The sequence below is a fragment of the Anser brachyrhynchus genome, assembly GCF_964034855.1.
Source record: "Anser brachyrhynchus genome assembly, chromosome: 26".
Taxonomy (NCBI): Eukaryota; Metazoa; Chordata; class Aves; order Anseriformes; family Anatidae; genus Anser; species Anser brachyrhynchus.
This window is the reverse complement of record NC_137719.1, coordinates 5,048,781-5,076,234: the sequence shown is the minus strand read 5'-3', so window position 1 is coordinate 5,076,234 and position 27,454 is coordinate 5,048,781. Positions and strand designations below refer to the sequence as shown.

At 70.3% G+C, this 27,454-nt stretch overlaps 5 protein-coding genes across 16 annotated transcripts; 2 read left to right on the top strand and 3 right to left on the bottom strand.

Moving 5' to 3' along the window:
• Positions 1-2,254: 2,254 nt before the first annotated feature.
• REEP4 (receptor accessory protein 4) lies at positions 2,255-5,780 on the bottom strand. Its single transcript, XM_080568696.1, has 7 exons — positions 5,624-5,780; positions 4,644-4,716; positions 4,489-4,565; positions 4,121-4,241; positions 3,898-4,011; positions 3,096-3,473; positions 2,255-3,008 (listed from the first exon to the last, which is right to left on the bottom strand). The coding sequence occupies exons 1-7, from the start codon at positions 5,653-5,655 to the stop codon at positions 2,943-2,945; spliced, it is 861 nt and encodes a 286-aa protein (XP_080424822.1). The 5' UTR covers positions 5,656-5,780; the 3' UTR covers positions 2,255-2,942.
• Positions 5,781-6,054: 274 nt separating this feature from the next.
• LGI3 (leucine rich repeat LGI family member 3) lies at positions 6,055-11,405 on the bottom strand. Of its 3 annotated transcripts, none has more exons than XR_013942252.1 (8): positions 10,894-11,405; positions 10,206-10,277; positions 10,041-10,112; positions 9,874-9,945; positions 9,705-9,776; positions 9,354-9,523; positions 7,483-9,285; positions 6,055-7,444 (listed from the first exon to the last, which is right to left on the bottom strand). XR_013942252.1 is itself a non-coding variant. In XM_080568657.1 (8 exons), exons 1-8 carry the CDS (start codon positions 11,103-11,105, stop codon positions 8,213-8,215), a joined length of 1,653 nt encoding a protein of 550 aa, XP_080424783.1. In that variant the 5' UTR covers positions 11,106-11,372; the 3' UTR covers positions 6,055-8,212. The 3 variants fall into 3 exon arrangements, 2 of the variants coding, with proteins under 2 accessions (XP_080424783.1, XP_080424782.1); XM_080568657.1 differs by having other exon boundaries at positions 6,055-9,030; positions 9,121-9,285; positions 10,894-11,372; XM_080568656.1 differs by having other exon boundaries at positions 6,055-9,285.
• Positions 11,406-11,586: 181 nt separating this feature from the next.
• Positions 11,587-13,206, top strand: SFTPC (surfactant protein C). 4 transcript variants are annotated; one of them, XM_080568706.1, is made up of 5 exons: positions 11,587-12,031; positions 12,128-12,274; positions 12,366-12,506; positions 12,605-12,715; positions 12,883-13,206. In XM_080568706.1, the coding sequence occupies exons 1-5, from the start codon at positions 11,987-11,989 to the stop codon at positions 12,979-12,981; spliced, it is 543 nt and encodes a 180-aa protein (XP_080424832.1). In that variant the 5' UTR covers positions 11,587-11,986; the 3' UTR covers positions 12,982-13,206. The 4 variants fall into 4 exon arrangements, with proteins under 4 accessions (XP_080424832.1, XP_080424830.1, XP_080424831.1 ...); XM_080568704.1 differs by having other exon boundaries at positions 12,605-13,206; XM_080568705.1 differs by having other exon boundaries at positions 11,587-12,274.
• Positions 13,207-13,344: 138 nt separating this feature from the next.
• On the top strand, positions 13,345-16,333 carry LOC308183094 (surfactant protein C-like). 7 transcript variants are annotated; one of them, XM_080568717.1, is made up of 6 exons: positions 13,345-14,622; positions 14,835-15,104; positions 15,173-15,277; positions 15,368-15,478; positions 15,618-15,723; positions 16,057-16,333. In XM_080568717.1, exons 1-5 carry the CDS (start codon positions 14,581-14,583, stop codon positions 15,711-15,713), a joined length of 624 nt encoding a protein of 207 aa, XP_080424843.1. In that variant the 5' UTR covers positions 13,345-14,580; the 3' UTR covers positions 15,714-15,723; positions 16,057-16,333. The 7 variants fall into 7 exon arrangements, with proteins under 7 accessions (XP_080424843.1, XP_080424842.1, XP_080424841.1 ...); XM_080568716.1 differs by having other exon boundaries at positions 15,814-16,333; XM_080568715.1 differs by having other exon boundaries at positions 15,811-16,333.
• Positions 15,810-25,743, bottom strand: LOC308183050 (uncharacterized protein; the record flags this gene model as incomplete). Its single annotated transcript, XM_080568594.1, has 26 exons — positions 15,810-17,575; positions 17,673-17,970; positions 18,041-18,920; positions 19,006-19,105; positions 19,180-19,679; positions 19,850-19,886; positions 20,018-20,053; positions 20,217-20,279; positions 20,353-20,415; positions 20,480-20,515; positions 20,608-20,658; positions 20,823-20,885; positions 20,957-21,019; positions 21,102-21,164; positions 21,233-21,295; positions 21,391-21,423; positions 21,513-21,575; positions 21,728-21,793; positions 21,865-22,461; positions 22,603-22,674; positions 22,799-22,852; positions 23,231-23,326; positions 23,415-23,563; positions 23,828-24,186; positions 24,313-24,433; positions 25,230-25,743. 26 exons carry the CDS (start codon positions 25,741-25,743, stop codon positions 16,898-16,900), a joined length of 5,118 nt encoding a protein of 1,705 aa, XP_080424720.1. The 3' UTR covers positions 15,810-16,897.
• Between the last annotated feature and the right edge of the window lie 1,711 nt (positions 25,744-27,454).

Genomic DNA, 27,454 nt, shown 5'->3' with positions numbered 1-27,454 from the left:
CCCCGAGCCCCCTGCGCGTCTCCGTGCCCTGTGCGCGGCCGCGACTGGGGTTTGGGTGAAGAAGTGGGGGGGGTGGGGGGGAAGGCAGCTGAAAAGCTCCCGGGGCTGGCAGAAAAAAAAAAAAAAAGGGGGGGAAAAAAAAGAAAGAAAAAGAGGCTGCATTTAAACAACAGACATAATTATGCTTTTGATACCGTCTGCTAAAAATACAGCGCTGCGCCGCGCGGGGAGCCATGTGTGCGCGGCCTCACATGGCTCCGGGCTGCAGCGGCTGACTCAGGGCCCGGGGGGGGCCGGGGGGGGGGCACGGCACCGGGCGGGGGCTGCAGGGGCTGGGGATGCCCGGCACAGGTTGTAGAAAGGGGGATGCGGCAAGAGGAACGCCCCAAAAAAGGGAGTTCGGGGGGTTTAGGGTGGCTGTGGGGTGGCATCGGCATCCCCCATCCCTAAAAAAGTAACGGCGGGGATCGGCGGGTTCGGCTGCGTTTTGGGGGGACGAGGGAGGAAAGGGGAAATGGGGGGGGTCGAGGGGGGGCTGGGTGTCAGCAGCTTGCGGGGTTCAGCCTGTACCCGTTCCAGAGGGGTGCACGGGGCGGAGGGCGCTGCGGGGCGCCAGCACCCCCAGCACCCCGCGGGGAAGCCGTGCCGCCGGCAGAGCCCGTCAATGAGAAACAGCCCCCGGTGCCCCCCCGGGGCACCGACCTTTGGCGGTGCCAAGGGCCCGGGGGGACGAATGGCAGCTGCCCGGGGTTTGGTGTCACCCCTCCATGGGGCGGGGGACGCATCCAGCGGGGCGAGGTGACAGCGCCGCGGCACCCCGTGTCCCCCGCCAGGTCTTGGAGATGGGTGCAGGGAAACCCCAAATGGGGCAGGGGTTTGGGGGGGGCACGGGGCAGGGACCTGCCGCTCGCCCCCATTAATGCCAGCCTCGTGGGGAAGCCGATTTGGGGGGGGGGCTGCAACTCGCACGGCTTACGCGGCCTCTCGCAACCCCGGCACCAGGAGCGTGCCGCTGCGGGGACAAATCCTGCCCCGTGGTGAGCTCGGGGACCCCACGAAGAGCTTGGGGACCCCATGGGGGGGTAGCAGAGGGGGCAGCTCCCCCCCCCCCGAGCCGGGAGCATGGCAGCGGGCGGGCGAGCTCAGGTCAGCCACGTAATTGCTGCGCTGGGGCGCTGCCAGCCGGGGGAGATTACGGCTCTGCTGACTGCAGCCTGGCACCGGCCCGCGAGCTGACGCAGCTGGGACCCGCGCTGCCACCCCAGGGGGCTGCCTCGGCCCCGGGGAGGGGGGTGGGGGGGGGGGGGCAGCTTGCGCTCCTCGCTCGGGTTTCTCTCCCCAGGGGGAACGTTAGGACGGCGCCAGAGCGAGGAGCAGGCAGCGGGGTGCCCCCCTCGGCGCCGCATCCCGGGAGAAGGCTCCGCTCCCCGTGCCTCGGTTTCCCCACCCCGCGAAGCGGGCAGCTCCCCGCCAGGCTCCCATCCTGGGGTCGCGATGCTCAGGCTCTGACACCCCCCCCCGTGCCCCCCAGGGGGCTCGCGGCACCCACCCGCCCTCCCCAAAGCCACCCTGGGGTCCCGCACACACCCCCTCCCCCTGCACCCCACCACCGGCATCCTCCCCGGGGCCGTATCCTCGGAGGAACCGCGCTCCCTAAGCGGCTTTCGGGGGATTACGGGCAGCCCCCTGGCCCTTGCCCTGTCCCCACCCAGCCTTCCTTCCCCGCTGCTTTAAGTAATCGTCTCTGAGACAGTTTTACCCGGCTAATCCGGCCACCTCCACCTAAGCTGCTCCAGCGCCCCTGCCTGCCCCCCGCCGGGGCGCAAACGCTCCCCTGCCCTGGGAAGCCCCCCCTGAAGGCAAGGGGAGGAGCCGGGGTCCAAAAATAAAACTGGACGAAGGGATGAGGGCAGGAAGGCTCGGGGGCGAGGGGACTGACGCTGGAGAGCGGCGGCGGAGGGGCTCCTGGAGGTGGCACGAGCGGCACAAGCAGCGCCGTCACCTCGTGCCACCCCACGCAGGGGGGTGAAGCCCCCCCCCCAAAGGGATGGAGCAAAAAGGGGCCGAGAGCCCCGGGCAGGGCTGCGAGGACAAAGCGGGGCTGGGAGCCAGAGCGGGGCCACGTCCGCCTCCAGCCCCGGCCGCGTGCGTCACCTGCTGCCACGCCGTGGGGGTCACGGCTACTGCAGGGGCACCCCGGGGTGCTGCATCCTCCTGGGGACGGGGTCGAGGCACGGGGGACGCCGATTTCTCAAAGTCTGGAATCAGATTTATTCGTCCGTGTACAAAAATGCCCCCCCCCGACACACACCTCGAGGAGGGGAGGGCGTTAAAAGCCGCGTGGTGCCGCGCAGGGCACGGGCAGGCACCGGTGCTCCGGTTTCAAGTAGAGAGGGGGGAAAAAAAAAGGGGGGGACACCTGTGGTGTGTGGGGGGGGCACGGGCGGTGTCTTTGGCTTCACGGGGGATTGATGGAGCCCAGGAACGTCCCCACACCGGCTCCCGGGGGAGAGGGGACGCGGGAGGAAGGCAACGTGGCAGCGGGAGAGCAGGACCCCCCCGGGGCCCCCGTGCCGAGGACGGGGCTCCCGTAGTGCTTGGGGAGGGGGGAGCCGGGCCCCCGCGGGAGAGGCGCCGGCGCCCCCCCGCAGCAGCGATGGTCAAGGGAAGGGGGGGGCACGGCCGGGAGCAGGATGGAGCCCCCCCAAGCCCTCCACGAGGCACCCCCGGGGTGCGCGGTGCGGCCGGGAGGGCGCAGACACCAAAACCTAAGGCACGGGCGGCGCGAGGCAGCGGGGAGCCCTCACCCCAGGGTGGGGTGGGGGGGCTGGCGGCACAACCCCCGGCTCCCCCCCCAGCGCTGCAGCAGCAAATCAACAAGTTAAGACTCCTGGCGATGCTTTTCCCCGGGGAAGGGGGGGGGAGGGGGGTGCAGTGTTAAATTAACCGTCCTGCTCCGTCGGAGCCGGCTTCCTCCGAACGCGGCCGCGCGCCAGCCGGGAAGAGCCCTGGGGTGGGGAGGGAGGGGGTCAGATCCTGCCGGGCACAGCTCGGTGCCGGCGGTGCTGTGCCCCCCCCCTCCACCACCACAATACCTCTTTGCCTTGCGGCTTCTTCTTCGCCGCGCGCAAGCTCTGGCTCCGGGAGAGGGGTCTGGGGTCCCGGGGGCGAGGGGCGGGCTTGGGGGAAAGCTGCGAGTCCGACCAGCGCTCTTCCTCCTCCTCCTCCTGCTCCGTCTCACTGTCGCAGCGCGGCGCCGCTGGGGACGGGGGCCACCCGACGGCTCTGGCACAGCCCCCCGAGCCCCCCGGCCACGCGGCGCGCAGGGACCCCGCTGCTCCCGGGGGCTGCCTGCGGCTCTCCTGCTCCTCCAGGTACAGGGGGTCCCGGTAGTGCACAGGGGCTTCGTCGGGGAGGGAGCGCAGGTCCTGCATGCTGAAGCTGCGCAGCCGCCCGGCCAGTGCGCCCTGGCTCTGCGGGGTGGGGGATAAAGGGTGGGAACAAGGCACGGCCGGACAGGGCAGAACCCAAAGCACCGGGGCACCGCTGGCCCCCAGGGACCCCAGCCCCGTTGGGGGGACCCCAGCCCCATTGGGGGGACCCCAGCCCCATTGGGGGGACCCCAGCCCCATTTTGGGGGAGAGCCAGCCCCATTTTGGGGGAGAGCCAGCCCCACATTTTGGGGGAGAGCCAGCCCCACATTTTGGGGGAGAGCCAGCCCCACATTTTGGGGGAGAGCCAGCCCCACATTTTGGGGGAGGACCCCGCTGCCCCCCTTGCGGGGCTGCCACCCGAAAGCAGGCGAGGCAGCCGGGAGAACAGGATCGGCGGGGCCAAGCCCGGCCCTACGAGCCACCGATTGCCTCACGGCGTCGCCCCCGCGCCCTCGCCCCGTACCTTGGCGGCCGCCTGCACCGCGGCGGTGGCGGCGATGTTGAGGCCCCGCTTGCCGAACCGCACCATGGTCTCGTAGCCCCGCTCCCTGGCCTGGATGATGTAGGTGTCGATCTCCTGCGGGGAGAACCACGGGGGGTGCTGGGTGCGTGCAGCGGCTGGGGGGGCGTCCCGATGGGGCTGAGCACCCCCCTACCACCACCCCCCGGGGCCGGGCGGCACCCACCTGCTCCCTGCGGGACAGCGTGGGGTGCACGAACTTGCGGTAGAGGAGGCTGGAGCCGCGGGTGTACGGGGACAGCAGCCAGATGACGAAGGCCATCTTCACCTCGTAGTAGAAAGGAAGCCTGGGGGGGGCCAAAAATATCGGGGAGGGGGTCCCGGGGCACGTCCTGATCCCGCGCAGGGACACGCATCGGGACTGGGGACCCCAGCTGGGTCACCCGAAATCCCCCTCCCAGCGAGCCCCCGCAACACGGGAGACCCCAAAAATGGGGGCACACAGAAAAGGGGGGGGGGGACCCCAGAAAAGAGAAAAAAAAAACAGAAGAAAAGGGGGGGGGGACACCCCCAGACCCCCGCCCGCAGCCTCACCAGGAGAGGAAGATGTCGGTGACGGTCTCGGTGGCCATGAAGAGGGCGAAGACGATCCAGTACATCATCCAGCGCACCTGCGGGACGCGGGCCGGCCGTCAGCCCCCCACGTTTGGGGCCGGGGGGGGGGGCAGCCGGGGGGGGGCCCTACTCACGTATTCGCGGATGTTCTTGCTCTTCACGGCCTTGTAGGAGGCGTAGGCGGGGTACAGCATCCCGAAAACCAGCCTGGGGGGCAGAGGCGGCGTCACCCCGTAGCGCTGCCCCACGCCGACAAACCCCCCCCCCCCCCCCCAAGCCCAATGCTGGGAGGGGGGCACAGAGTGGTGGGGATGGGAACCCCACGGGGGGGTCGGGGGCACGGAGCAGGGCTGCCAGGGAGGTGCCCCCCCAGGTATCCCCCTCCAAAAGGTGTTCCCCCCCCCCAGGTATGCCCTCCCTGAGGTGACCCCCCCCGAGGTGCCCCCCAGGTGTCCCCCTCCCCTTTTAGGTGTCCCCCCCCAGGTGTCCCCCTCCCCTTTTAGGTGCCCCCCCAAGTCTCCCCCTCCCCTTTTAGGTTCCTCCCCCCCCAGGTGTCCCCCTTCCCTTTTAAGTGTGTCCCTCCCCCCCCCCCGGGGTCTCCCCTCCCCTTTTAGGCTCCCCCCCCAGGATCTCCCCCACCCCTTTTAGGTGCCCCCCCAGGTGTCCCCTTCCCCTTTTAAGTGTGTGCCTCCCCCCCCACGTGTCCCCCCTCCCCTTTTAGGTGTGTGTCCCCCTGCCAGGGTCTCCCCCTCCCCTTTCAGGTGCTCCCCCAGGGTCTCCCCCTCCCCGAGGTGCCCCCCCCCCAGGGTCTTCCCCTCCCCTTTTAGGTGCCCCCCCCCGCCTCCCCTCCCCAAAATACCTCCCCCCCGGATGCCCCCCCCCAGCACCGTCGCCTGCCAGCCCCAGCACAAACATTTAACAAACCCAACACCCTGGGGGGAGGGGGAAGCACCCCAAATCCCCCCCCCCCGCCCCAACCCCCTCCCCAACCCCTCCACGCCCCCCCCGCCCCCAATCCCCGTTAAACGGTCACCCCTCGCCCACCCCCCCCCAGCACCGGGGGGGGCCCGGGGGGGGCCCAGGAGAGCCCCCGGGGCCGCCCCCCCCCACTCACAGCACTGCCCGGCTCAGCACCCACGACACCATGGTGGGGGGGGGCCCGGGGGGGCCGCGCCGGCCCGGGCGGCTTGAATGGGGCGGCCGCCGGCTCTGCGCATGCGCCGCGAGCCCAACGGCCAGCACCGCCCCGCCCCGCCATTCTTAAAAAGGGGCGGGGGCTACTCTTAAAAGGGCAACGGCGAGGCTTAAAAGGGCAACGGCGAGGCTTAAAAGGGCAACAGCGCGTCTTAAAAGGGCAACGGCGCTTCTTAAAAGGGTAATTCCTTTTCTTAAAAGGGTAATGCAATTTCTTAAAAGGGCAACGCCGCGTCTTTAAAGGGTCCCGCCCCGTAGGCGCAGAGGGTGAGCCCCTCCCGCTCCCACCCATTTTTTGTTTATTTTTTTAAGCCTTTAGCACACGGAAAAAGGAGAAGCAGGAGCCTTTGTGTGATCTCAGGGTTTTATTTTGGTTTCGGGGATGGCCTCTTCTGGCAGATAACCGGTGATAGGACTAGAGGAATGGCCTCCAGTTGCACCAGGGGAGGTTCAGGTTGGAAATGAGGAGACATTTCTTCCCAAAAAGAGCAGTCAGGCGTTGGGACGGGTTGCCCAGGGAGGTGGTGGCGTCACCGTCCCTGGGGCTGTTCAAGGAGAGGTTGGACGTGGTGCTTGGGGACATGGTTTAGTGGTGCCATTGGTGGTAGGGGGACGGTTGGACCAGATGACCTTGGAGGGCTTCTCCAACCCCAATGATTTTAGGATTTTCTGTGATTTTTCAGGCCCGCCAGCCCAGGTCAGGGTGAGGAGCGCTGTAGGTGCCGGGGCTTTGTGTGGAGGTTTGGGTGCTGCCGGGGAGGTGAGGCCGGCAGCAGAGGCGCAGGCACCACCCCATGCGCGGATCCGGCAGGATGCGGCCCCGAACGCCTCTGTCAGGTGCTGCGCAATCTGCTTCCCGGCGCTCCTCACCCAGGCCAACACGTTTGTGCCGGGCACCGGCTCGGGCGTGTTGCTGAACCGGGGCCAGGGCTCTGCAGAGCCGTGGGTTGTTGCGAGACGCTTAGAAGAAAACAGGAGCGGCTTCCTCCTCCTCCTGGGACAGGGGCAGAGCTCTGAGTCCCTGTCGGTGGGCCTGGCACCTGCCCCAGACCACGTTTCCCCCGGCCGTGTGTCCCCAGCAGTGTCCTGGGGCTCCCCAGCTCCCTGCCCTGTGTCACTGCCAGGGTCGGGGTCCCAGCACCCCCCCACCTCCCTCCCCACTAAAATCTTCCCTTTCCTGGTGGAGAAACCGAGGCAGAGCGGGGCGGCAGAGCCCCGGCTTTAGGATCTGCAGCCACCCAGGACAAACCCTCTCCCCGGGCTGCCTGTTCCCTTAGAGAGGCTCTTTTATTTGTGAGCTTAATTGGTGGTTTTTCACATGCATATGCACGCGCCTGTGGGACGTGGAAACGCTCCCCTGGAAAACCAGCTGGGCAGGCGGGGTGCAGCCCGGGGTGCAGGAGCAAACCCCGCACCCTGGGGGAACACCTCCCGCTTCCCCGCCGCGGGCCAGGGCTTCTGCTGCTCCCCCAAAACGTCCGGGAGAGCCACGAGCAGGGCTCTCGGCCGTCCTCAGCCACGCAGGGCTGCTGTGAGCAGGTGTGGGCACGGCTGGGGGTCACAGTGTGTTTACTGGGGAGCGTTTTGGGTGGGTGCACACACCTTGGTGCGGCTGGCACGCTGGGGGACCGGGCAGAGGGGGCTGCTGGGCGTGCACAGGGGACAGGAGCAGGCAGTGCTGCTCCTGAGGGTGGTGGCACCATCGGGGCTGCATCCTGCTGGCCTCAAGCATCCCATCCAGCTCGGGGCATCCCATCCAGCTCAGAGCATCCCAACCACCTCAGGGCATCCCATTACATCTTGGCATCGGAGTATCCCACTGTTCTTGAGCACCCCATCCACCTCGGAGCACCCCATCCACCTCAGAGTATCCCACCCACCTCGCAGCATCCCATCCGCCTTGGGGTGTCCCATCCATTTTGGGGCATCCCCTTCCACCTTGGCGCATCTCACCCACCCTGGGGCATCCCACCGACCCCGGAGCACCCCGTTACACGCCTCGGCATCAAAGCATCCCGTCAGCCTGCAAACATCCCGCTGCTCTCGAGCATCCCACCCACCTGGAAGCAGCCCGATGTCCTGGGACCATCCCAGCCAGCCCTGACCCTGCAGCCCCACAGCAGTGCCCCCATACCCTGTGCCTGAGCGGGCAGAGCCCCCCGTGCCCGTTCTCCCCCCTGCCAGCACCCAAGGGCATCGCTCTGTGGGGCGAGGGGTGTCCCAGCACGCAGCCAGGACGGGGTGGCCACGGGTGCTGCATATGGGAGGGCAGAAAAGGGGATCTGTGTGTGCACGAGGGGAAAAACGAGGCCGGTGGCTTCCCCCCAAAGAAGGGACGTGGGTGCGGGAGGGGTGCGGGCACGGGGCTGTGACCGCAGGGCAGAGTCGGCTGCAGGCAGGAGGACGGGGCTGGCGGTCGCATGCGTGTCCCTGGGCTTGGCCACGGGCGGGAGCAGCCCCCGGGGGAGGTGAGAGCCGCTTCGGGGGCAGCCGGGTTCTGCCTCCCCTGCTAGAGGCTGAGGTCCACCACCACGTGCCGGTAGACCAGCGTGTTGGCCTTGAAGCTGGGCGCCAGCAGGAGCTGCACGTCGGCGGCGGGCACGTAGCGGAAAGCGCGCGGCGCCTGCACCGCCAGCTCCTGGAACTTGACGAATTTCTGCTTCTCCTCTTCCCACAGGTAGACGTGGGTGAAGGAGAAGTCACTGCCCAGGGCCATGTAGCGCCGCTGCCCCACGGCGAAGGGCTGCATCACCATGGAGCCGCGGGACGGCAGCGTCTGCAGCTCGACGAAGCGCTGCCCTTCCCAGCGCACCACCTTGGAGTCGCCGATGTAGCGGCTGAGGCAGAGGAACTGCTCCCGCTTCACCCTGAAGTGCTTCACCATCTGCACGTCCAGCATCTCGCCCACCTCCCCCTGCGGCGCGAACTGCTTCTGCGCCCGGTTCCACTGGTAGATGACGGGCGCCTGGGAGCTGCTGGAGATGATGAGCCGGGGCTTGCCGTCGTTCTCCACGTACTCCACGTCGGTGTCGCGGTGCCAGGCGTGCAGGGCTTGGTGGGAGTAGAAGCCGTTCTGGTTGAGGCGGTAGAGGCTGGTGGAGCCCGCCTTGGAGCTGTCGGCGATGACGAAGTACCACTCGCCCTCGATCTGGAAGGCCTCGATGTCGTTGGGCTTGCGGGTCTTCTGGCTGTCGATGTCCTGGATCTTGATGAACTTGTCCACGGCCGTGTCCCAGCGGTAGATGTAGGAGCCGCCGAAGAGCTGCGCCACCACCACGTACAGCTGGCTCTGGGCCACGATGGGCTTGCAGTGCACGGCCGAGTGGGCTGCGAGGCAGGGCCACGTCACTCCGGGGGACGCGGGGGGGCACGGGGGTGGATGGGGGGCGCGGCACAACGGGGGGACCCCAACCTTACCGGGGATGCGGTCGAAGTCGCGCAGCTTGCGCTCCACGTAGTCCCACTTGAGCACGGCGCAGCTGCTGGCGCCGGGCTGCGCCAGGGCCACGTAGAGGTCGCTGGCGTAGGTGTAGGGCTCGGCCGACACCGACTGGAAGGGCAGCACCTGGTGCACCACGAAGTCTGCGGGGAGAGGTGGCGGTGAGAGCGCGGGGAGCCAAGGCGGGGCGGGGGGAGCGGCGGCCCCTTACCCGTGGTGATGCACTGGAAGTCACCCAGCGCCAGGTCCCGGATCCGCTGGCCCTCGAACTGCCCGGGGCTGCTGCAGAAGACGGCGGGGACCGTAGTGTTGGTGCTCTCCATCCACTCCACCAGCCACTTGATCTTGCAGTCGCAGGCCAGCGTGTTGCCCCGCAGGTCCCTGGAGAGGATGGCACAAAGTCCCCCCCCGTGCCCTGCCCGAGCCCCAGCAGGGACCCCCCCCAGTTTTGGGGGCAGAGAGGTGGTGGGTGCCCATGGGGACGTGCCCAGCCCGGCACAGCGGGGTCGTGCCCCATAACCCTGTCCCCAGCCCAGTGTCCCCAGTGCCGCGGCAGCCTTACAAGTCACTCAGGATATCCAAAGGCTTGAAGAGGTCCCGCGGCAGCGTCTGCAGGTTGTTGTTGGCCAGAGACCTGGGGACGAGAGGCGCTGTGCCCGGCGGCCACGCGGGACGGAGGGACGGAGCTGTCCCCAGCGTCCCCGGGGGGCGCGCAGGGTGCCGGTACTCACAGGTGGGTCAGCGATTTGAGCCCGCGGAAGGTGGCCTTGGAGAGCGCCTGGATGTCGTTGTTCTCGATGAACCTGGGGCGGGAGGAGAGGCTGGCAGGGCTGCGCCGAGGGCACGGGGGGCAGCCCCCCCTGACACCCCCCCCGGCCATCCCCGTCCCCCCACGCACAGGTACTGCAGGTGCGAGAGGCCGGCGAAGGCGTTGTCGCCGATCAGCGTGAACTTGTTGGAGTTCAGCAGGCTGCAAAAAGGGGGGACGAAACGTCAGTGATGCGGTGGGGGGCACCCGGGGGACGTGGGGCGGGGGGGGGGGTCACCGGCACGGGAAACCTACAGGAACTGCAGCGAGGGGATGTGGGCGAAAGCCGCCTCTCGGATCTCCGTGAAGGCCGCGTTCACCATGGTCCTGCGGGCAGGATGAGACCTCAGGGCCGTGATGGGCTTAGGGAGAGGGGGCGGCAGTGGGGGGCACGGCGGGGGGAGGGGCTGGACCCCGGGTGTGGCGTGGGGGTGGCACGGAGGGGACAAGGAGCTCAGCCCCGCGGGCTGGCACCCACCCCACGCGTGCCCTGCGGCACAGCCACAGCCCGAGTGTGTTCACACACGCACGCACACACACAGATGCACACGCACACCTACAAGGCTCCGGTGTCCCGCCATGTCCCCCCTCCTGAGCCGTGTCCCTCTGGGACTCCGGTCCCCAAGGTCACAGCAGACGGGCAGTGCGGCGGGGCCGGGCTGCAGCCCTGCTCCATCCAGCGCCGCGTGCGCACGGGGACCTGCCAGCACCGCAGGGCACCCGCACACGGGGACGAGCCCGGGGCGGGGGGGTCCCCAGCCCACTCAGGGCCCCCCGGGACCCCCACGCTGCCCTCACCTTGCACCGCCCCGCTGCAGCACAGAGAAAGAGGCTGGCCCTGCCCCAGCACCCGCTGCCAGCCCTGCGCCACCGGGAGCTGACCGTCCGTCCCCCCCCCAGTCCCCCGTCCCCCTCCCCAGCGCCCCAGCGCCCCGCTACTCACAGCGAGATGACCTCGGGGGGCAGGTTCTTGGGCACGGCCTTGGAGTCCACGCAGAAGGCCGTGTCCCGCGTGCACGAGCAGCTCGGGGGGCAAGGGGGAGGCCGGGGAGGCCGCCGGCCCCCCGCAGCCCCCCAGAGCCAGGCGGAGGCCAGGAGGAGCAGGAGAGCCGAGAGCTGGCCCCTGGGCATCCTCCTGCAGCGCCGCAGCTCCATCGCCCCGGCCTAGCCCTGCTCCTTCCCCTTCCCCGCACGCCGCTGCCCTGCTGCAGGGAGCCGCAGCCGAGCCCTTTTCGCTCCTCTCCTTCCCCAAGGGCTTCAGCGCCGAGGGGAAGCGGCGGCGGCGGCGGCGACGGAGGAGGCTGGCGGCACCGGAGCTGCCGCTCTGCAGCACACCATGCTTGTGTGCTGCGGGAGGAGGGAGGGACGGGGGGATGGATGCGGCGGAGTGACGGCACGGCACGGCACGGCACGGCACCAGCGTCTGGCCTCGGGGACACGTGTCCCCAGCAGCGTGCGGCCACGGGGGGCTGCGTGCCGGGGAGGGGGACACGTAGGGCATGCGGTGGCAGCGGGGTCTGGTTTGGTGTTTTTTTTGTGGGGGGGGTGATGCCCACTCCCAGTGCTTCACCCTGGGTGCCCTTGGTGCTGCCAAGCTCCCCGCCCGGCCTGGGGGGGGACGGGGGGGGGCAGGGGGGGTGCTGGGCTGCCCGTCCCAGGCACGGCGCTCGCGGCCAACAATGAGCCCAGCCAGCTCCTCGCCCTGCGCAGCTGCCCGCGGGGCTGGGTGGCACCGGGGGGCAGCCCCCCGGGGGTGCTCGGGATGGGCGCGCGGGACGCGGGAGGAGGTGACGGGGTTGGGTGCGGAGGGCGGGCACGCTCCTCCACCCCCCCTGTTTGCCTTGAACCCCCCCCAAACCGCCAGCAAATGCTGGGAAAGGGCCCTCGGAGGCTTTCACGCCCCCCTCCCCGGCTCTTACGCGGGCTGGGCAAACAGAGCTCGAGTGGCACCTTGGCAGCCCCAGCGCCCCCCGAGGACCCTATAAATCCCCGGCTCCGGCTGGCAGAGGGACAGGAGCTGCACGGCGAGGGCGGAGATGGACGGCAGCTCCAAGGAGGCGCTGATAGAGGAGGCCCCCCCGGTAAGGAGCACCCAGCGCCCTGCCGGCTGGGGTGGCGGCACGGGGCTGAGCGCGGGCTCACCCCGGTGCCCCCCCCTTCCCGGTGTGCCCCCCCAGGAGTACACGGCCTCCCCGCGCCTGCCCTGCGTCCCCCACCAGCTGAAGTGCCTCCTGATCGTGGTGGTGGTGGTCGTCCTCCTGGTGGTGGTCGTCGTGGCCTTCCTCCTGCTGGGGCTGCACCTCACCGAGACGCACGCCGAGACGGTGCGGGTCGGGGGGAGGGGCGCACACGTTACGCCCAGCGGGGTCTGGCGGTGGTGACCCCCCGGTGACTCCGTCCCCCTCCTCCCTGCAGGTTTTGCGGATGACCATCCACGGGCTGGGCTCCGAAGGGGCCCCCCAGCACCTCTCCATGAGCAAGAAGGAAAGGATCGGGACGTTCGCCGTGGCCGACGGGCTCAATTCCTCCGCCGTGGTGGTGTACGACTACGGCAAGGTGCGCGCCCCCGGGGGGGGGCGGGGTGCCACGGGGCTGGGGGCGGCGGGGGGGCACGGGGCTGGGCTGACCGGGGTTGGGGGGCTGTCTGCACGCAGCTGCTGGTCAGCTACAGGTCCTGGCTGCACCGCGTCTGCTACATCACCCGCGTGGCCAAGGACAGCATCCCCGGGCTGGACACCGTCACCGAGGTCTTCCAGCGACGGCAGGTGAGCCCAGCCCCGTGCCCGCACCCCCAGCACCCATCCTGCCTGCCCCAGGGGGCTCGGGCAGCTGGGGAAGGGCGAAGCACAGCGCCGCTGGGCTTGCGGCAACCTTTCCCCCGAGGCCGCGCCGGCGGCGGATGGATGGCAGCGCTCCCGTTCTGTCCCCGCAGGGCGAGAGGAAGGATGGTGCTGAGCCCCTGGCTGACCGCTCCATCCTGGGCACCACCGCCAACGTCCTCTGCAGCACCGTCCCCGTTTACTGGACCTAGCACGGGCTGGGGATGAGGCGGGGGTGTCCCCGCCGTCCCCGTGCCCCCTGTGGTGCCCACCCCCCCGGGCAGGGCAGCGCCCAGGCTCCTTCCTCCTCCTCCTCCTCCTCCTCGGCCTCATCCTGCGTGCGGCCTCGGCACCACGTGGTGCTTGCAATAAATGAGCGGGGTTTGCTTTGGGATGTGTGCTTCTGTTGGCGAAGTAAAGCTGTCCCCTGCCTCCGAGTGCTGCTCGTGTCCTTTCCTGCGCCCGGGGTGTCCCCGAGGGGTCCGGCATTGGGGGGTGCGCCCCCTGTGCCGGTGTCACCAGGGCGAGGACAGGTCCAGCCCCAGCCGAGGGGCGCAGGAGGGCTCCCCAGGGCTCTGTATGGCCGGTGACCCCTGCCCCGTGCCCTCCTGCTCTGCGCAGAGGGAGGAGGAGACGGCAGGGGCGGCCCTCGGCGTCTCCAGCCCTTTGGCACAGCACCCAGCACCCTGCAGGGTCTGAGCCACCCCAGTCCACAAAAAGTCCCCATCCTTGTCCTTTCCTCATGCAGACAGGGACAGAGGGACCACAGGTCACATCCCCAGGGCCAGCAGGGCACCCATGGGTGCCACCCCCGGCTTGCCCCCTGCTGCCCTGCGCCCTCCGTGCGCCCCATGTCCCCCAGCAGCGACAGGCTTCAACCCAGAGCAGCCAGGGGCACCCTCAGGGTGCACCCCCCTCTGCTGTGCTGGGGACCCGGGGATCAGAAGGGACAAAAAAGGGGTTGGGGGGACCCGTGTCAGCCCCCCGGCGAGGCTGTACCTGCCCCACGTGTCACCGTCCCCGCTCCATCCCTGCCCCGTGTCACCCTGGCTGGGAAGGGCGCACGCAGCCGGGCAGGGGCTCTGCACCCCCCCTGCACACGGCAGGAGCCCCCCGGGGGGTCCCCATCCTGCTCAGCACCCCAGGGCAGGAGGCAGGGTGCGAGATGTGGGGCAGACCCACGGCCACAGCTGCTCAGGTTCCCAGGGGACCGTGGTGGGGACCCAGGGTGGCCAAGAGGTCACCGATGCAAAGCCCCAGCACCCTCGGGACCAAGGCTGCGGAGCACCCGGCCCCGATCCGTGCTCCGTGGCCCCCTGCCACGGTGACCCCGCTCCTGCCCCAGCGCTGCGGCTCGCAGGGACCCTTTGATGTCCCCTCTGTGCTTTGCCCATCTCGAGCACCTCCAGGTGCCCGAGGTGGTGAAGGGTCACGGGCACGGGGCCAGGTTTCCCTTTGGCAGCCTCCGTCCCCGGATTCCCGACCCTGGAGGGCAGCTTGAACCCCTCAGGAGGGTTTGCTTTGGCCCCAAACCCCGCTCCGGGGCAGCAGAGAGGTCCCCGTGCCCGGGGACAAGTGTCCTCAGGCCCTCTTGAGCTGCGGGTTCCCAGGGGAAAACAGCTCCGGGCAGGGCGCTCAGCAAACACCGCTGGAGTGGACGGCACACCCGAGTGGCACCACGAGGCTGCTCGTGGGGGCCGCCCCGTTCCCCGCCCCAAAACCCCGAAATAAAGCCCCTGCCCCAGCTGCCGTTGGGCTGCCCGGGCTGGGAGGAGGAAGAGGAGGAAGAGGAGGAGGAGGAGGAGGCAGCGATGGAGAGCAGCATCAAGCAGGTGGCGGTCGAGGAGCCGCTGGTGAGTCCCCGCGCCCCACGGCACGGTGCCATGGTTGTGCCCTTCCTCTGCGTGCCTGGTGGAGACCCAGCACCATCGTGCACGCACCCCCAGCCCTCAGGGCGAGCAGGATGGGAGCTGAACCCCCGGCAAGCCCTTCCCAGCTCTCCTGCACCCCCTGGCCCCGTCTCCTTCCCCCTAACCGCGTCCCTCCGCCTTTCCCACTCCCGCAGGACGCAGACAAGGGCTGCTGCGGCTCCTGCTGCCTGCCCTGCGCCGTTTGCTGCCCCAAATGCTCGCGCTGCTGCCGCCCCGGCTGCTCCTGCCTCAAGGGCTGCCTGTGCTTCGTGCCTCGCCTGCTCTGCTACCTGCCCCGCAAGCTGCTCGGCTGCCACCACCTCAAGTGCCTCCTGATCGTGGTGGTGGTGGTGGTCCTGCTGGTGGTCGTCATCGCCGGGGCCCTGCTGATGTGGCTGCGCGTGGAGCAGGGCCGCGCCGACGCCGTGAGTAGGGCCCGCGGGGCTCCCCGGGGACGGGCAGGAGGCAGGGGCTGAGCTCCCCCTGTCCCCAGGTCCTGCGGACGGGCGCAGGGCGGGCGTGGGAAGAGGACGCGGCCACTTTCTACGTGGACGGCGGAGCCGGACCCGCGGCCACGGTGGTCTACGACTACAAGAACGTGAGCGGGGGGGGGCGAAGGGAACGGGGGGCTGGGGGTCCAGAGGATGGGGTACGGGGGTCAAAATGACCCGGGTCTGCGTGCACGCAGCTGCTGGTCAGCTACAGGTCGCAGCTGCACCGCGCCTGCTACGTCACCCGCATGGACAAGGACAACATCCCGGGGCTGGATGCGGCCACCCAGGCTTTCCAGCGCCGGCAGGTGAGCACCGGAGGGGCGGGAACAGGCTTTGGGGGGGGGGCACAGGAGCCTCCCTGGGGGCACCGAAGCCCCCCCAAGGGCGAGGGACGGAGACGCGGGACGCAGCGCCGTGCTCCGGCGCCCTGGGTTTCTCCCCCAGGCCGAGCAGAGGCTGGCCATGCCCCTGGCTGACCGCTCCCTGCTGGGCACCACGGCGAGCATCCTCTGCAGCGTCGTCCCCGTCTACTGGATTTAGGGCAGGCTGGGTGAGTGCTGGGGTGGGGTGGGGGGGATTTTTAGGGCCCCCCCCACCCTCGCAGCGGCACCCTGACGGTGTCAGGTTTGTCTTGCAGCAGCCCCGACGGCCACGGCGTCACCTGCAGCCCTCCTCCTGCACGCCGGCGGGACGGGAGCATCGCCAGCAGCCCCCCAGTCCCCCCCCCCCCGACAGCCCCCCATCTCCCAGGGGGCTGCAAAATTTGGGGAAGGGGCTGGCAGGGCACGGGGGTGGGGGGTGGGGTTGGTGTCTGCTGGGGCGAGCGCATCGCGCCGCCTGCGCCTCGCCGGGGGACAGCCGGTTTGTCACTTTGTCTTCGCAGCTTCGCCGAGCCCAAGCGCCAAAATGAGCTTAAAAAAACAAAACAAAACACAAGGTTTAAAAACCCAAAATTCGCCGTTCTGCTTCTCTGCTTGCCCAGCCCCTTGCAGATGTGGGCTGGGGTTTGGAGCATTGGGCGGGGGCGATCCTGCCGCAGCCACCTGCCTGGGGGCTGGGGGTGCCCAGCTGAAAATGCCCCCCCCCCGGGGAGCCGAAAATGTCCCCGTGCTGCCAAATGCGCCTGTCCCCGCGGAGCCGAATAAAGGACAAGAAGAGAACCGGGTCCCGGAGCTATTCCTGGGGACGCCCCGTGACGGAGGCGGCTGCGGTCACCGCGTGCTGCCCGAGCGAGCGGAGGAGCTGGGATGGAGCCCTGGGTGTGGGGCTACACGGGGCGGAGGGGGGGTGTCCCTGCCACCCCCACGGAGAGCAGGGGGTCCCGCTGCCTCCCCGCTGCCCCTGCGGAGAGCGGGGTGCCCCCATTTATGCCCCCATCCCTCCCCACATCCCAAAGAGGAGCTTTGCGCTCCCTCCGGCCACCCCGGGGACCGCTGAATCGTGGCTGGAGCAGGGGAAGGAGCCCGGGGATGGGGGGGGAACGGGGAGTTGTGGCCCCCCCCCCCCCCCCCCGGGATGGCAGCCGGCCAGCAGCGCAGCTGCCTCCCCCCTCGCCTGGCTCTCGGCCCCCGCAGCTCCCCCCCGGGACGCTGCAGCTGCATCTGGCCGGGACGCGGCGCGCCTGGCCAGGGTTCCCCGCGGCTCCGGGGCGCCCACCCTCATCCCCTCGCCTTTCCCCGGCCCCACAGCACCGGCAGGCGTGAAACGTGCCGCGAGGTTTTATTTTAACCCCCCCCCAACCCCCCCAACATTGCACCAGCTCCCACACGGAGCGGGCAGAGGGTGCGCGGAGCCGTGCAAGGGCTCAGCGCCCCCGCCGCCGGCTCGGCACCCCCTCGCCGTGCCGGAGCTGTCAGCAACTTGGCACGGCCGAGGGCGAGGTGCGAGAACTCAGAAGTCCTCCTCCTTGCAGCCCACGGGGGCTGGGGGAGGCGAAGGAGAGGAGGCAGCGGCTCCAGGGGATGGTTTTCGGGGCACCCTGGCACGGGTGTCAGCAGCCGGGGGCGCAGGCGGAGGCGTTGGTGGGGCGGGGGTCCCGGGTGCCCCCCGTGTCCGGGGCCATGCAGACGGCCTCGCACTGCTCCCGGCTCTCGAAGCGGTTGCGGCTGCCCCCGCAGCCCCCGTACCAGAAGAGCGAGCAGCGCCCGGGCTCCTCGAAGAACCACTTGGGCGAGTAGGAGCGGCACGGCCCCGCGTCCCGCGCCTCCAGGCAGGCGGCTGCAAGGCAGGATGCGACCCCGAGGTGGGGGGGCGGGGGCTTCATCCCCTTCCTGCAGGGAACCCCCCCCCCCCGCGCCCTGCCCGGTGCATGGCAGGGACCTCGTGGCTGCACCCCCCGGCTCACAGCCCCCCAAAACGCTCCTCACCCCGCGTCGCGTTGCCCTCACCGGCTCCACGGGGACCTGCCCAGGGTGGGCACAGCGTCAGCCGAGGGGGCTGTGGGTGCCCTCCTGGGGGGTGGGGGGGGGACGGACGCCCACCCACGCCCCCCTCGCCTACCGGTGCCCACGCAGGTGTGGACGCAGTCCCTCTCGGTGCCAAAACGGTTGGCGTTGCCCCCGCAGCCGCCGTACCAGAAGCGCTCGCAGGCCCCCGTGTCCCGCCGGTGGTACCAGCGCAGCGAGAAGTCGGCGCAGGCGGTGCCGGGGTCCTTGTCCAGGGCGCACAGCCCGGGCACGGCCACTGCCCTCCGGCCCTTCCCGGGGCTGGGGGATGCCGAGGGCAGCTCGACGGGGGGCACGGAGGGGGTCTCGGGGGTCCTGGGAGGGGAGATCGGTGCCAGCCCACCCGGGACGTGCTGGGGGGAGAGGGCGGTGGGAGAGGAGGCGCAGCCCCCCCAGGGGGTGGCCCCGGTGCTGCTCACTCACTGCGCTGGGGTCCCTGGGGGTGGCTCAGTGGTGCTGGCACCGGGGGGAGACGGCACCTGGGGGCACCCTGGGGTGCTGGGGTGCTGGCTGCTCTCCGCTGCAACGCAGAAGAGGTAACGGAGAAGTGATGGAGGGGCAGGGAAGAGGGTTTGGGGCTCCAAGCTGCCTCCTGGCAACCCGTCCCCACCCGGAGCAGCCGGGGGCAGGACCCTGCAACGCTCCAGCCCCCAGCACCGCTCACCCCACAGGCTCCGGAGGAAGCCCAGTGCCGTCCTCTCCGCGTACCCCAGCTCGGGGCCGTGGACCGAGCCCAGGCGCAGCGAGTGGTGCCGCCACGCCGCCAGCGCCTCCGGCACCACCGCCTCCGGCCGCTCCGTCCCGTCCCGACCCAGGGACAGCACCAAAACACCAAAATCCCTGCACCGGGAGAAGGGGACCAGCGCCTGCCTCGCCTCCCCGTCCCACAGCGCCTCGTCCCCCGTCCCCACCACGAAGAGGACGCGGAGGCGGCCGCGGGTGCCCCCCGGGAGGATGTGCCGGAGCGCCCACGCCACTGCGCCGCCGGGGGATGCCGCGGCCACCCCGGGCACCAGCGCGAGGCGGAGGCGCTCCCTGAGCTGCTCCCTGGGGATGTGCAGCCCCAAATCGACCTCCCCCAAGCCCTGTCGGGGGGCGGTGGGGCCGGTCAGCACCAGGGCGACGCGGGCACCGCGCTGTGCCGGCTGCAGGCGCCCCAGGAGGTTGCCGAAAAGCTCGCCGATGGCCTCCAGGCTCTCCGCCGGCAGCGCCGTGTTGTCCACCACCAGGGCCAGGTCCGCGTCCAGGCGCAGCGGGTTGCGGGGCGGCACGGCTGCGGTGCAGCTTTCGGGGTGGCAGAGGTCTGGGCACGGCATGGGGGTGCAGGATGAGCCGGGGGGGGGGAGGTGCTGGTGGTGCTCAGCCCCGAGCCAGCCCCGCTGCCTTACCGAAGCAAAGCGCGCAGGGCAGCACGGTTTGCTGCAGCAGTGCCGCGTCCCCGTCCGGCTGTGCCGCGGAGAGCTGGAGCACCTGGAAGAGGCTGTTCACCTGCGGGGAGGCAGAGACGAGCCCGGCGTGGGCACGGGGCCGGTGGCCACACGGCTCCGGGAACGGGTCCTCACCTGGAAAGCTCGTGCCACCTCGGGCAGCGGGCTGAAGGTGAGCACCACCGGCACGATGCCCAGCGCTTCGTACTGCAGGGCGACCTCCCCGATGCCCTCCAGTGCCTGGCTCCGGCCGCTGGTGACGAAGAGGGCCACCTTCCTGCCCAGCACGGCCCGCCGGACCCTCTTGAGCGTGTGGTGCCCCACGAAGCGCATGGCGGCGGCCAGGCGGCCCCGCTGGGACGAGCGGGTGGGCGAGAGGCGGCGGAGGCGCCCCAGCAGCGCCGCCCCGCTCTGCGCCTCCCCGAAACGCAGCAGGTAGGTGGGGGAGGCCGCGTAGGACAGCACGGCCACGCGAGCCCCCGCCGGGCAGCCGGCTGGGGAGACGTGGAGGTCGCGCAGCAGCAGGGCCAGCAGCTCCTTCATGCGGGAGAAGAGAGGCGGCGGCACCGTGGACGAGGTCTCTAGCACCAGCACCAGCTCCGTGGGGAAAAGCGGGCAGGAGGGCGAGCTGGAGGCTGCGAGGGGACGGGGGCGGCTGGAGGAAAAGCCCCGCTGTGGTGTCCCGCGCCTGCACGGCCACCCCCTGTGCACCTTCCCTCGGCTCTCCCCCGTCCCCCGTCCCCCGTCCCCTCTGCCACCCGCCCCCCGAGCCCGTCCCCGTCCCCTCGCCGCCGTCCCCGCTCACCGCAGCGCTGGCGGATGAAAGCCTTGAGCTCGCAGAGCTGGAGGGGGGCACGCAGCGAGGTCAGCCCCAGCCAAAGCTTGCTGCAGCCCGCTGGCCGCCGACCCCCCCCCGCTAGCCCCTGGTCCTACAGCCCTTGGGGCTGGGGTCCTGTCCCCATCCAGCCCTTACCGTGGAGGGGGGGACGCCCGGCGAGCCCCTGGGGCCCTGGAGCAGCAGGAGGGGAGAAACATAAGGAGAAAAAAGGGACTAAGGGATGGGACAGGAGCAACGAGTCCCCGAGCACAGGGGGTGTCCCCATCGCGGGGGGGGGGGGGGGGGGTTGAAATGGGCAAAAAAAGGGAGGAAAAGGGAATTTGCAGGACGTCACCGTCACCCCCGGTGGTCCCAGGCTGCCGTGGCTGCCGGCTTCTCCTCTGCTCCCGGGCTCGCCCTGGAAAACTCGGCCCCGTGAGCCAGCAGCACGGCCGGGGAGGGGGGCACGGGGGGGGCTGTGCCCTACTCACCCTGCGCCCAGGCAGCCCTCGCCTGCCCTTGTCCCCGCGGGCTCCTCGCTCGCCCCGTTCGCCCTGGAGGGGAGGCTCAGAGGACTGGCCGGGTCCCCAGCCCCCTTCCCCAGCCCCACGCGCTCACCTGCACCCCCGGGAAGCCCGGCAGCCCCCGAACGCCCTGGGGGGGGTGCGGAAAAAATGAGCACAGCACCATCCTGACAGCCCCACGGGCACGGCTCCAGCTCTGCCCCCCGCGCTGCCCCCCAGTACCTTCGCACCCCGTCTCCCCGGGGCACCTCGCCGGTCGCACCCGATCTCGCCCTAGGAAGGGAGAAGAACCCCAGAGCGGGGTTTTTGCAGGACCTACACAAACATCTGTGTTCCCAGAGCCTCGCATCCCCCCTCCTAGTGTCCCCGAGGGGCTGGGGGTGCCTCATCCCCACCAAGCCGCCCTGTCCCAGCAGGGGCACCCTGCCCAGCCTTACCAGGGCACCTTTGGGTCCCCGAGGTCCCGCGCTCCCCTTCCTGCCCTCAGCTCCTTCCTGGCCCTAGAAGAGACAGCGGGGCAGCAGGCTGGGGGCGTGGGGGCTGCGGTGTCCCACACCGCCCTACAGCTCACCTTCTCCCCTTTGGGGCCGGCCGGCCCCGCTGCTCCCGCAGGACCCTCGGCTCCGGGCGCACCCTGGGCGAGAGGCAAAGGCGGCTCAAGGCGGGCACCCGGCGGGCACCCAGCGGGACCCCCGGCACGGGGAGGGGGTCAGCACCTGAAGTCCTCTGCTCCCCGGGCGGCCGCTGACACCTTTTGTCCCCCGTGGCCCCGGCACCCCCTGCAGAAGGAGAGTGGGGGGCAGCGGGGGCACCTGCACGGGGCAGGGGGGGGTCACCCCGGCCTCACCTGCGCGCCTCCGTGCCCCTTCTCGCCCCCGCGCCCGGCGCTGCCGCGGTTCCCCTTCTTGCCCTGCGAGGAGATGGGATGGCTCCGGGTGTCCCCGGCCCTTGGGGGGGTAGGGGGGGGGGCAGACCCCAAACCGGACCCCCCACCAGACCCCCTACCTGCGCTCCCGGCTGCCCTTTCTGGCACGAGGTCTGCGGAGGGAAGCACCGTCACCGGCCACGTCCCCAAGCCGTGGTGTCGGCACAGCCCCCCCGGTGGCCCCCCCGTCACCAGCACCTACCGGGTGTGCCGGGGGGCCCGGTGGCCCTGGTGGCCCCTGGGGACCGTCTGGACCGGGGTCTCCCTGCAAAGCAGAGGCGCTGGGAGAGACGCAGAGCACCCGGTGTCCTCCCCACCCTCCCTGTCCCCAAAATGGTCCTAAGGACTGGCTCCCCCCGCACCCCCCGCTGCTGCCCAGCACCCCCCCGCACCATCCCGTCCCCCTCCAGCCTTTACCTGGGGACCCCCCTCTCCTCTCCATCCCGGGGTGCCGGGCTCGAGGCTGCTCCTCCCGGGTGGTCCCTGGGGAAGAGAGGGGGTCGGCGAGCACCCACGGCACCCACACGCCCCCAGGGACCCCAACCCACACTCACCACCTCGCCGCAGGGTCCTGGGGGTCCCTTCTCCCCCCGGGCACCCCGGGAGCCTTTTTGTCCCTGGGTGGAGGTGAGAGGAAGGGATTTAGGGTGCGGGTGGAGGGTGCAGGAGACAGTGCTTCCCCGAGGCTCAGTGGAGCAGCACCGCACCTGCCTCCCGCGGGTCCCCTTCTCTCCGGGGTGCCCGGGGGTCCCCGCTTCGCCCTGGGAAGGAGAGAGGAGGCTGAGCCCCTGCCCGGTCCTGCTTGGCAGTGCCGGGATGGAGAGGAGGGGGCACGAACCCCCGCTGCTCAGCTCACCTGCTCCCCGTCCACCCCGTCGTAGCCGGCTTCTCCAGGAGGTCCCTGCGAAATGGCACGGGGTGCAGGGCACGGCACCGAGCAGCCAGGCTTTGCCCCACTTCCCGCAGCACCACGGGCCTTCCTGCTCCTCCACCTGCCGGGACCACCCCCCCGCTCCCCTCCCCAGCCCCAGCCCTTCCCTCTGCATCCTCCTGGAGGCCTCCCCGCCGCTGCCAGCTCCCCATGCCCTTGGTGCCGGAGGGTAAGCAGCGAGGCGGGGACGTACCTGCTCCCCGGGGTGACCCACGGCGCCCTAAAGGAGATGAGGGTGAGCAGGAGGGCAGCGGCAGGCACCTGCACCGTGCGCTGGAGCCGTGCCGTGCCGTGCTGTGCCGGGCTGTGCCGTGCTGTGCCGGGCTGTGCCGGACTGTGCCAGGCTGTGCCAGACGCTCACCTTCGCTCCACACTGTCCTGGGCATCCCTGCATCCCCCGGCTGCCTCGGAGACCTGCTGGTCCCTGCTCCCCCTGCTCTCCGGAGGGGAAAAAACATCAAAAACACAGCGTGCCCGGCCACGCAACACGGTGACGGGGTCCCCGAGCCCCCAGGGCCACCCTGTCCCCCTCCCTGGGGGTCCCACGGCCGACTCACGCTGTGCCCGTGCTCGCCTTCATCTCCGTCACGTCCCTTGCTGCCGGCCACCCCCTAGGAAAGAGAGACCTTGGGGGCAGCAGCCGCGACCCCCCCGGCTCCAGGAGGGACCCCGGGCTGGGAGCCAGCGCGCCTGGGCTCCGTTCCCAGCTGGGGGAGGAAGGGGAGAGGAGCGAGGAGCTGCGGCTTGGGACCGGATGGGGGCAAAGGCTCGAGTTAATCCCGGCTCCCAGGGCTCCTCGTGGCCCTGGGAAAGGGATCGGGGCTGGGCGTGCAGAGCCGTGCACCCTGCTCCCAGCACCCGGCTGGGATGGGAAGGATGGGGCCGCTCTCCTGCGCAGGGAAACGTCCCCCCAACGATGGGAAAGGTCGAAGCAGAAAAGCGTCATCCTGCGGGGCTGGGCACCCCTCCCGCACCCCCCGGTGCTTTACCTTGCCTCCCGCGGGGCCGCTGGGGCCCCGCGGGCCGGGCAGCCCCACGCAGGTGCAGGGACACATCCCGCAGCACGTCCTCTCCGCCAGTGCCAGCTGTGGGGAGGCGGTGACGTCCCCGCGCAGCACCCACGGAGACCGCGGCACCCACGGGGACCCCGCCACCCACCCTAGCCATCCTCACCAGCTCCTGCGCCACATGCCCGCCGGCCTCGGGCATGTCCACGGCGAGCTGCTGCCCGTTCCCCATGCGCCGCCCGAACTCGACCTGCTGCAGGTCCCCCGGCCTCGTGGCGTTGTTCACGGCCACGGTCAGCAGCAGGTCGGCCTGGTCTGGAGAGGGACGGGGTGCTGAGGGGTGGCACGCCGCGCTGGGTGGCATCCCCCAGTCCTCTCCGGCCCCTCTCCGCCCCACCTTGCAGCCAGGCTGCTGTTGCCACCTCCTTCATCTTCTGCACGTCGTCATCCAGCCCGTCCGTCAGCACCAGCAGCACCTGGGCGAGGAGAGGGTCGGGTGCCCGCAGCACCCCCGGCAGCGCGCCCACCCCATGCGTCCCCCCCCAGCCCCGTCCTCCCCAGGAGCTGCTCGCTCCCTACCTTGGCATCCTCCTTCTGGCGTGCCAGGGTGCCGAGGAAGCTCTGCAGGGCGGGCTGGTTGAAGTAGGAGCGCTGGAAGGCGTGCGCCCGCGCCAGGCGCCGCAGCACCTCCGCCCAGGGCTGCCGCAGCCGCTCCTGGAAGAGCGTGTCCCCCTCCTGGAAGAGCGTGTCCCCCCCCCGGAAAATCGTGTCCCCCCCCTGCCCGACGCTCTGCAGGCCGATGCGGAGGCCGAGCGGGCGGCAGGTGAGGCGATCCAGGGCGGCCAGGTCCCGCAGGATGCGCTCCAGGTAGGGGTGCAGGTTGGACTGCTGGTAGTCGGTGACATCCAGGGCCACCAGCACGTGGAGGGCGCACGGCGCTGCGGGGTGGGAGGGGGGAGCGTGGCGACACGCAGCCTGCACCTCTGTGGGGTGCACACGTGCCCCACGGCAGCACGGCACCAAAACCCTTTGGCACAACCGCGCACGGGGATGCCCAAACTCACCCTCCTCCTGGCTCCGGGCCCCGCTGGCTGCCAGGACGAGCAGAACGGCGAGGAACCAGCCCCGGCACGGCCCCATGGCCCCGGCGTGGCTCGGGGACCCGGCTCCTCCCGCGTCCGGCGGCTGCGAGGCGCGAAGGCAGGGCTGAGCGGCGGCGAGAGCGCGGCACCTGCCTCGGGGAGCTGGCGGGCCCAGAGCTGCCGCAGCTCCCCATCCATCACCGCTGACAGCTCCGGCGTGGAGTGCAGCCCAGCCGGGGGCCACGGCGGCCAGCCGAGCTGAGCCAGCGCTGGCCTCATCCTGCCCGGCTGTTTGGCCGCTCGCGGGCGGCGCTGGGTGAGTTTTGCTCCCCCGGGGCTGCAGGAGCTCGATGCGGCGCTTAATGCAAGCTGCAGCGGGGCTGAGGAGGGCTCAGGGCGATGCGGGTGAGGATGCATGGGTGCTGAACTTGTCGTGGAGCTCAACCACCCCTGGCTGGCCTTTGGGATATGTTTTGGGTTCACCGCGGGTGCTGCAAGGACGCCACGCAGCGCCCTGCCCTGCCAGCTCAGCACCTTGCGCAGCGCGGTGCGTGCTGCAGGAGTTCAGCAATCCCCAGGGCTCGGGGAGGCCTTTTGGGGCTCGGCAGCCGTCGTGCAGGTGGGGAATGGAGGAATGGGGTGACGCGGGGCTGAGGACGGGACCGGGAGCATGTCCTGCCTGTCCCACCGTGCCCACCACCCTGCGCCCTGCCCGCTGGACACAACGCGCCCTTGCCGGAGCAGGAGGGCAGAAGGCATCCGGAGCCCGAACACCTTTGGGATTGGCAAAGCGATGGACCAAAAATCCACAGCAGGAGCCCAGGAGGGAGCCAAACCCGCAGCATCGCCCCAACCCCACATCACCCCAGGCCCGCGGCAGGGGACAGCCAACCTCTTACCTTTGGCCGCAGCAGGGGAACCAAGGGGCACGGCACGGCACGGCACGGCACGGCACGGCACGGCTGAGCGCGGGCTGCGGGAGCTGGCCGCCTGCGTGGGAGGCTGTGTGCTCGGAGGTTTATTTATCCCAGGGCTCGAGAAAACATCATATGGCCGACACGTCAGGGGGAGCAGCCTCGCAGCCAGCCCAGAGGCTCCTGGGCTCCGTGGGGCGGGCGAGCTGCGCGCCGTGGGGGCGCGGGCGGCGGAGCCCCGCCGCTGCCCACCTGCACCCCCTGGGAAAGGCGTGAGGAGCTCGTGGCTGAGCACCCATCGGGGGGGGGGGGTGAGGTGCTTGGGATACCCCATCCGAAAGGGAACCGCTTCCCAGGGAGCCAATGCTGGGGTGGGAGCCGCGGGCTTGCGTGGAGGGAGGGGAAAAGCAAGAGCCCCACTCCCCAGAGCGCTCCGTGAGAAAAGGGGCAACATCAGGGCCGAAAACCCCGGCCAGCCCCTGACATAATGGCTTGACATCACCCGGGGACTCAGCCCTCAAACATCCTTCCCCGGCGTAAGCAAAACAGCGGGATGGAAACGGAAAGCGTTTCAAAGCCCGGCTTGTTTTGCACGGGGGATCTGTTTGTTTGTTCGGGAGCCCGGGGAGAGGTTGGGGCCGAGCTCGGCAGCTCCTCCGCCAGTTCCCATCCCCGGGCCGCGCGGGGCGATGTGTGGGCTGGGGGCGGCGTGGGGAAGCGGTCCGGGACCAGTTTTCCGAGGTTTATTTATTTGCTCGAAGGGGAAAAGTTTACTGGACGTCATGGCTGTGCGGCGGAGGTTTTGCAATGCCGGGCTGACAGGCAGAGCACATCCCTGACGGTCTGCTGCTCGGGGGGCCGGAATAATGTCTGGAGACGAGGCGCGGAGGAGATTTTTCCCCTATAGGCAGAGCCGGGTGGGAACGTCAGGCCCTGAGCGCGGGGAAGTCCCGGGAAGGAAAAGGGAAAGAGGAGCCGAGGCTTTGGGGCTGGGGATGGAGAGGAGATACCTGGTGCTGAGCAGGAATCTGGACCCCACGTCCCACACCGGGATGGGGGGACCTGAACCCAGCCGGGGGAACACGCAGCCCTGTCCGTCCCCCCCCCCCCAGCTCCGTGGGGCACAGCGAGCAGGATGGCACCGCGGGGACACCGCCGCGCCCATCGCCCGCCGTGGATGCTCAGCTGGGGACCGTGGCCCCAGCCCATGGCACAGCGATGGGGCAGCACCCAAGGGGGGTCCCCCAAAGCCCCCCCCCAGTACCCCCTGGTCTCGCCACGCAGGGCTCGGGCTGCTTTGCCCCGCGCAGCCCCCACGCACCCCCAGGTGTCCGTGGAGCTCGGGCTCGGCCCGCGGTGGCTCTGGCGGGGTTCGGTGGCCCGTGGGGACCTGGTGGTGACGGGCCCGGCGTGAAATGGCAGGGCTCTGACAGCAGGTGTCACTCACAGACCTCGGCGCACACGCGTGCACACGCGTGCACACGCGCTTGCACACGCGGCCCCATGGCCCAGCCACGGCTGCCTCTCCCCTGCCTCCCCATTTGGGCACCCCAGGGTGCTCGCCCTGCTCTTTGGTGCCCATTTGTTATATCTGGGGTGCTCGCCCTGCTCTTAGGGTGCTCATCCGTCATCCCTGGGGTGCTCGCCCACTCTTTGAGTGCTCATCCGTCATCATTGGGGTGCTCACCCTGCTCTTCGGGTGCTCATCCATCATCCCTGGGGTGCTCGCCCACTCTTTGAGTGCTCATCCGTCATCATTGGGGTGCTCGCCCCACTCTTCGGGTGCTCATCCATCACCCCTAGGGTGCTCACCCACTCTTTGGGTGCTCATCCGTCATCATTGGGGTGCTCGCCCCACTCTTCGGGTGCTCATCCATCACCCCTGGGGTGCTCGCCCCACTCTTTGGGTGCTCACAGGCACCCGGGAAGGGTGCACAGGCTGCAGGAGCTGCCCTCCTCCTCCTGCGCTAGCACGGCTTGGGGGGAAGTGGGCTGTGGGGTGCGGGACAGGGGGGATATGGGGTGCGGGACCAGGGGTGCAGGGCTGGGGGGCCAGGATTGGGAGATGTAGGGCGCAGGGCTGGGGGTGCATAGCTGGGATTGGGGGGGAGGGGGTGCAAAACCAGGACCAGGGGCTACGGGGTGCAGGAGGGGGAGCAGGAGCGGGTGTTTGGGGGGCAGGAGCAGGGCAGGGGGGTGCAGGGCTGGGG

What these genes read in the sequence shown, in the direction of transcription:
- REEP4 (XM_080568696.1), bottom strand. Translation starts at nt 5,655, where the DNA reads ATGGTGTCGTGGGTGCTGAGCCGGGCAGTGCT. An exon ending in ACCGACATCTTCCTCTCCTG is followed by an intron (nt 4,242 to 4,488) that starts GTGAGGCTGCGG and finishes GGCCCCCCCCAG; the next exon opens with GCTTCCTTTCTACTACGAGG. An exon ending in AGAAGCCGCAAGGCAAAGAG is followed by an intron (nt 3,009 to 3,095) that starts GTATTGTGGTGG and finishes TCCCCACCCCAG; the next exon opens with GGCTCTTCCCGGCTGGCGCG.
- LGI3 (XM_080568656.1), bottom strand. Translation starts at nt 11,105, where the DNA reads ATGGAGCTGCGGCGCTGCAGGAGGATGCCCAGGGGCCAGCTCTCGGCT. An exon ending in CCCCCCGAGGTCATCTCGCT is followed by an intron (nt 10,278 to 10,893) that starts GTGAGTAGCGGG and finishes TCCTGCCCGCAG; the next exon opens with GACCATGGTGAACGCGGCCT. An exon ending in ATCCCCTCGCTGCAGTTCCT is followed by an intron (nt 10,113 to 10,205) that starts GTAGGTTTCCCG and finishes CCCTTTTTGCAG; the next exon opens with CCTGCTGAACTCCAACAAGT.
- SFTPC (XM_080568703.1), top strand. Translation starts at nt 11,987, where the DNA reads ATGGACGGCAGCTCCAAGGAGGCGCTGATAGAGGAGGCCCCCCCGGTA. An exon ending in CCGAGACGCACGCCGAGACG is followed by an intron (nt 12,275 to 12,365) that starts GTGCGGGTCGGG and finishes TCCTCCCTGCAG; the next exon opens with GTTTTGCGGATGACCATCCA. An exon ending in TGGTGTACGACTACGGCAAG is followed by an intron (nt 12,507 to 12,604) that starts GTGCGCGCCCCC and finishes GTCTGCACGCAG; the next exon opens with CTGCTGGTCAGCTACAGGTC.
- LOC308183094 (XM_080568714.1), top strand. Translation starts at nt 14,733, where the DNA reads ATGGGAGCTGAACCCCCGGCAAGCCCTTCCCAGCTCTCCTGCACCCCC. An exon ending in AGCAGGGCCGCGCCGACGCC is followed by an intron (nt 15,105 to 15,172) that starts GTGAGTAGGGCC and finishes CCCTGTCCCCAG; the next exon opens with GTCCTGCGGACGGGCGCAGG. An exon ending in AGGCTTTCCAGCGCCGGCAG is followed by an intron (nt 15,479 to 15,617) that starts GTGAGCACCGGA and finishes TTTCTCCCCCAG; the next exon opens with GCCGAGCAGAGGCTGGCCAT.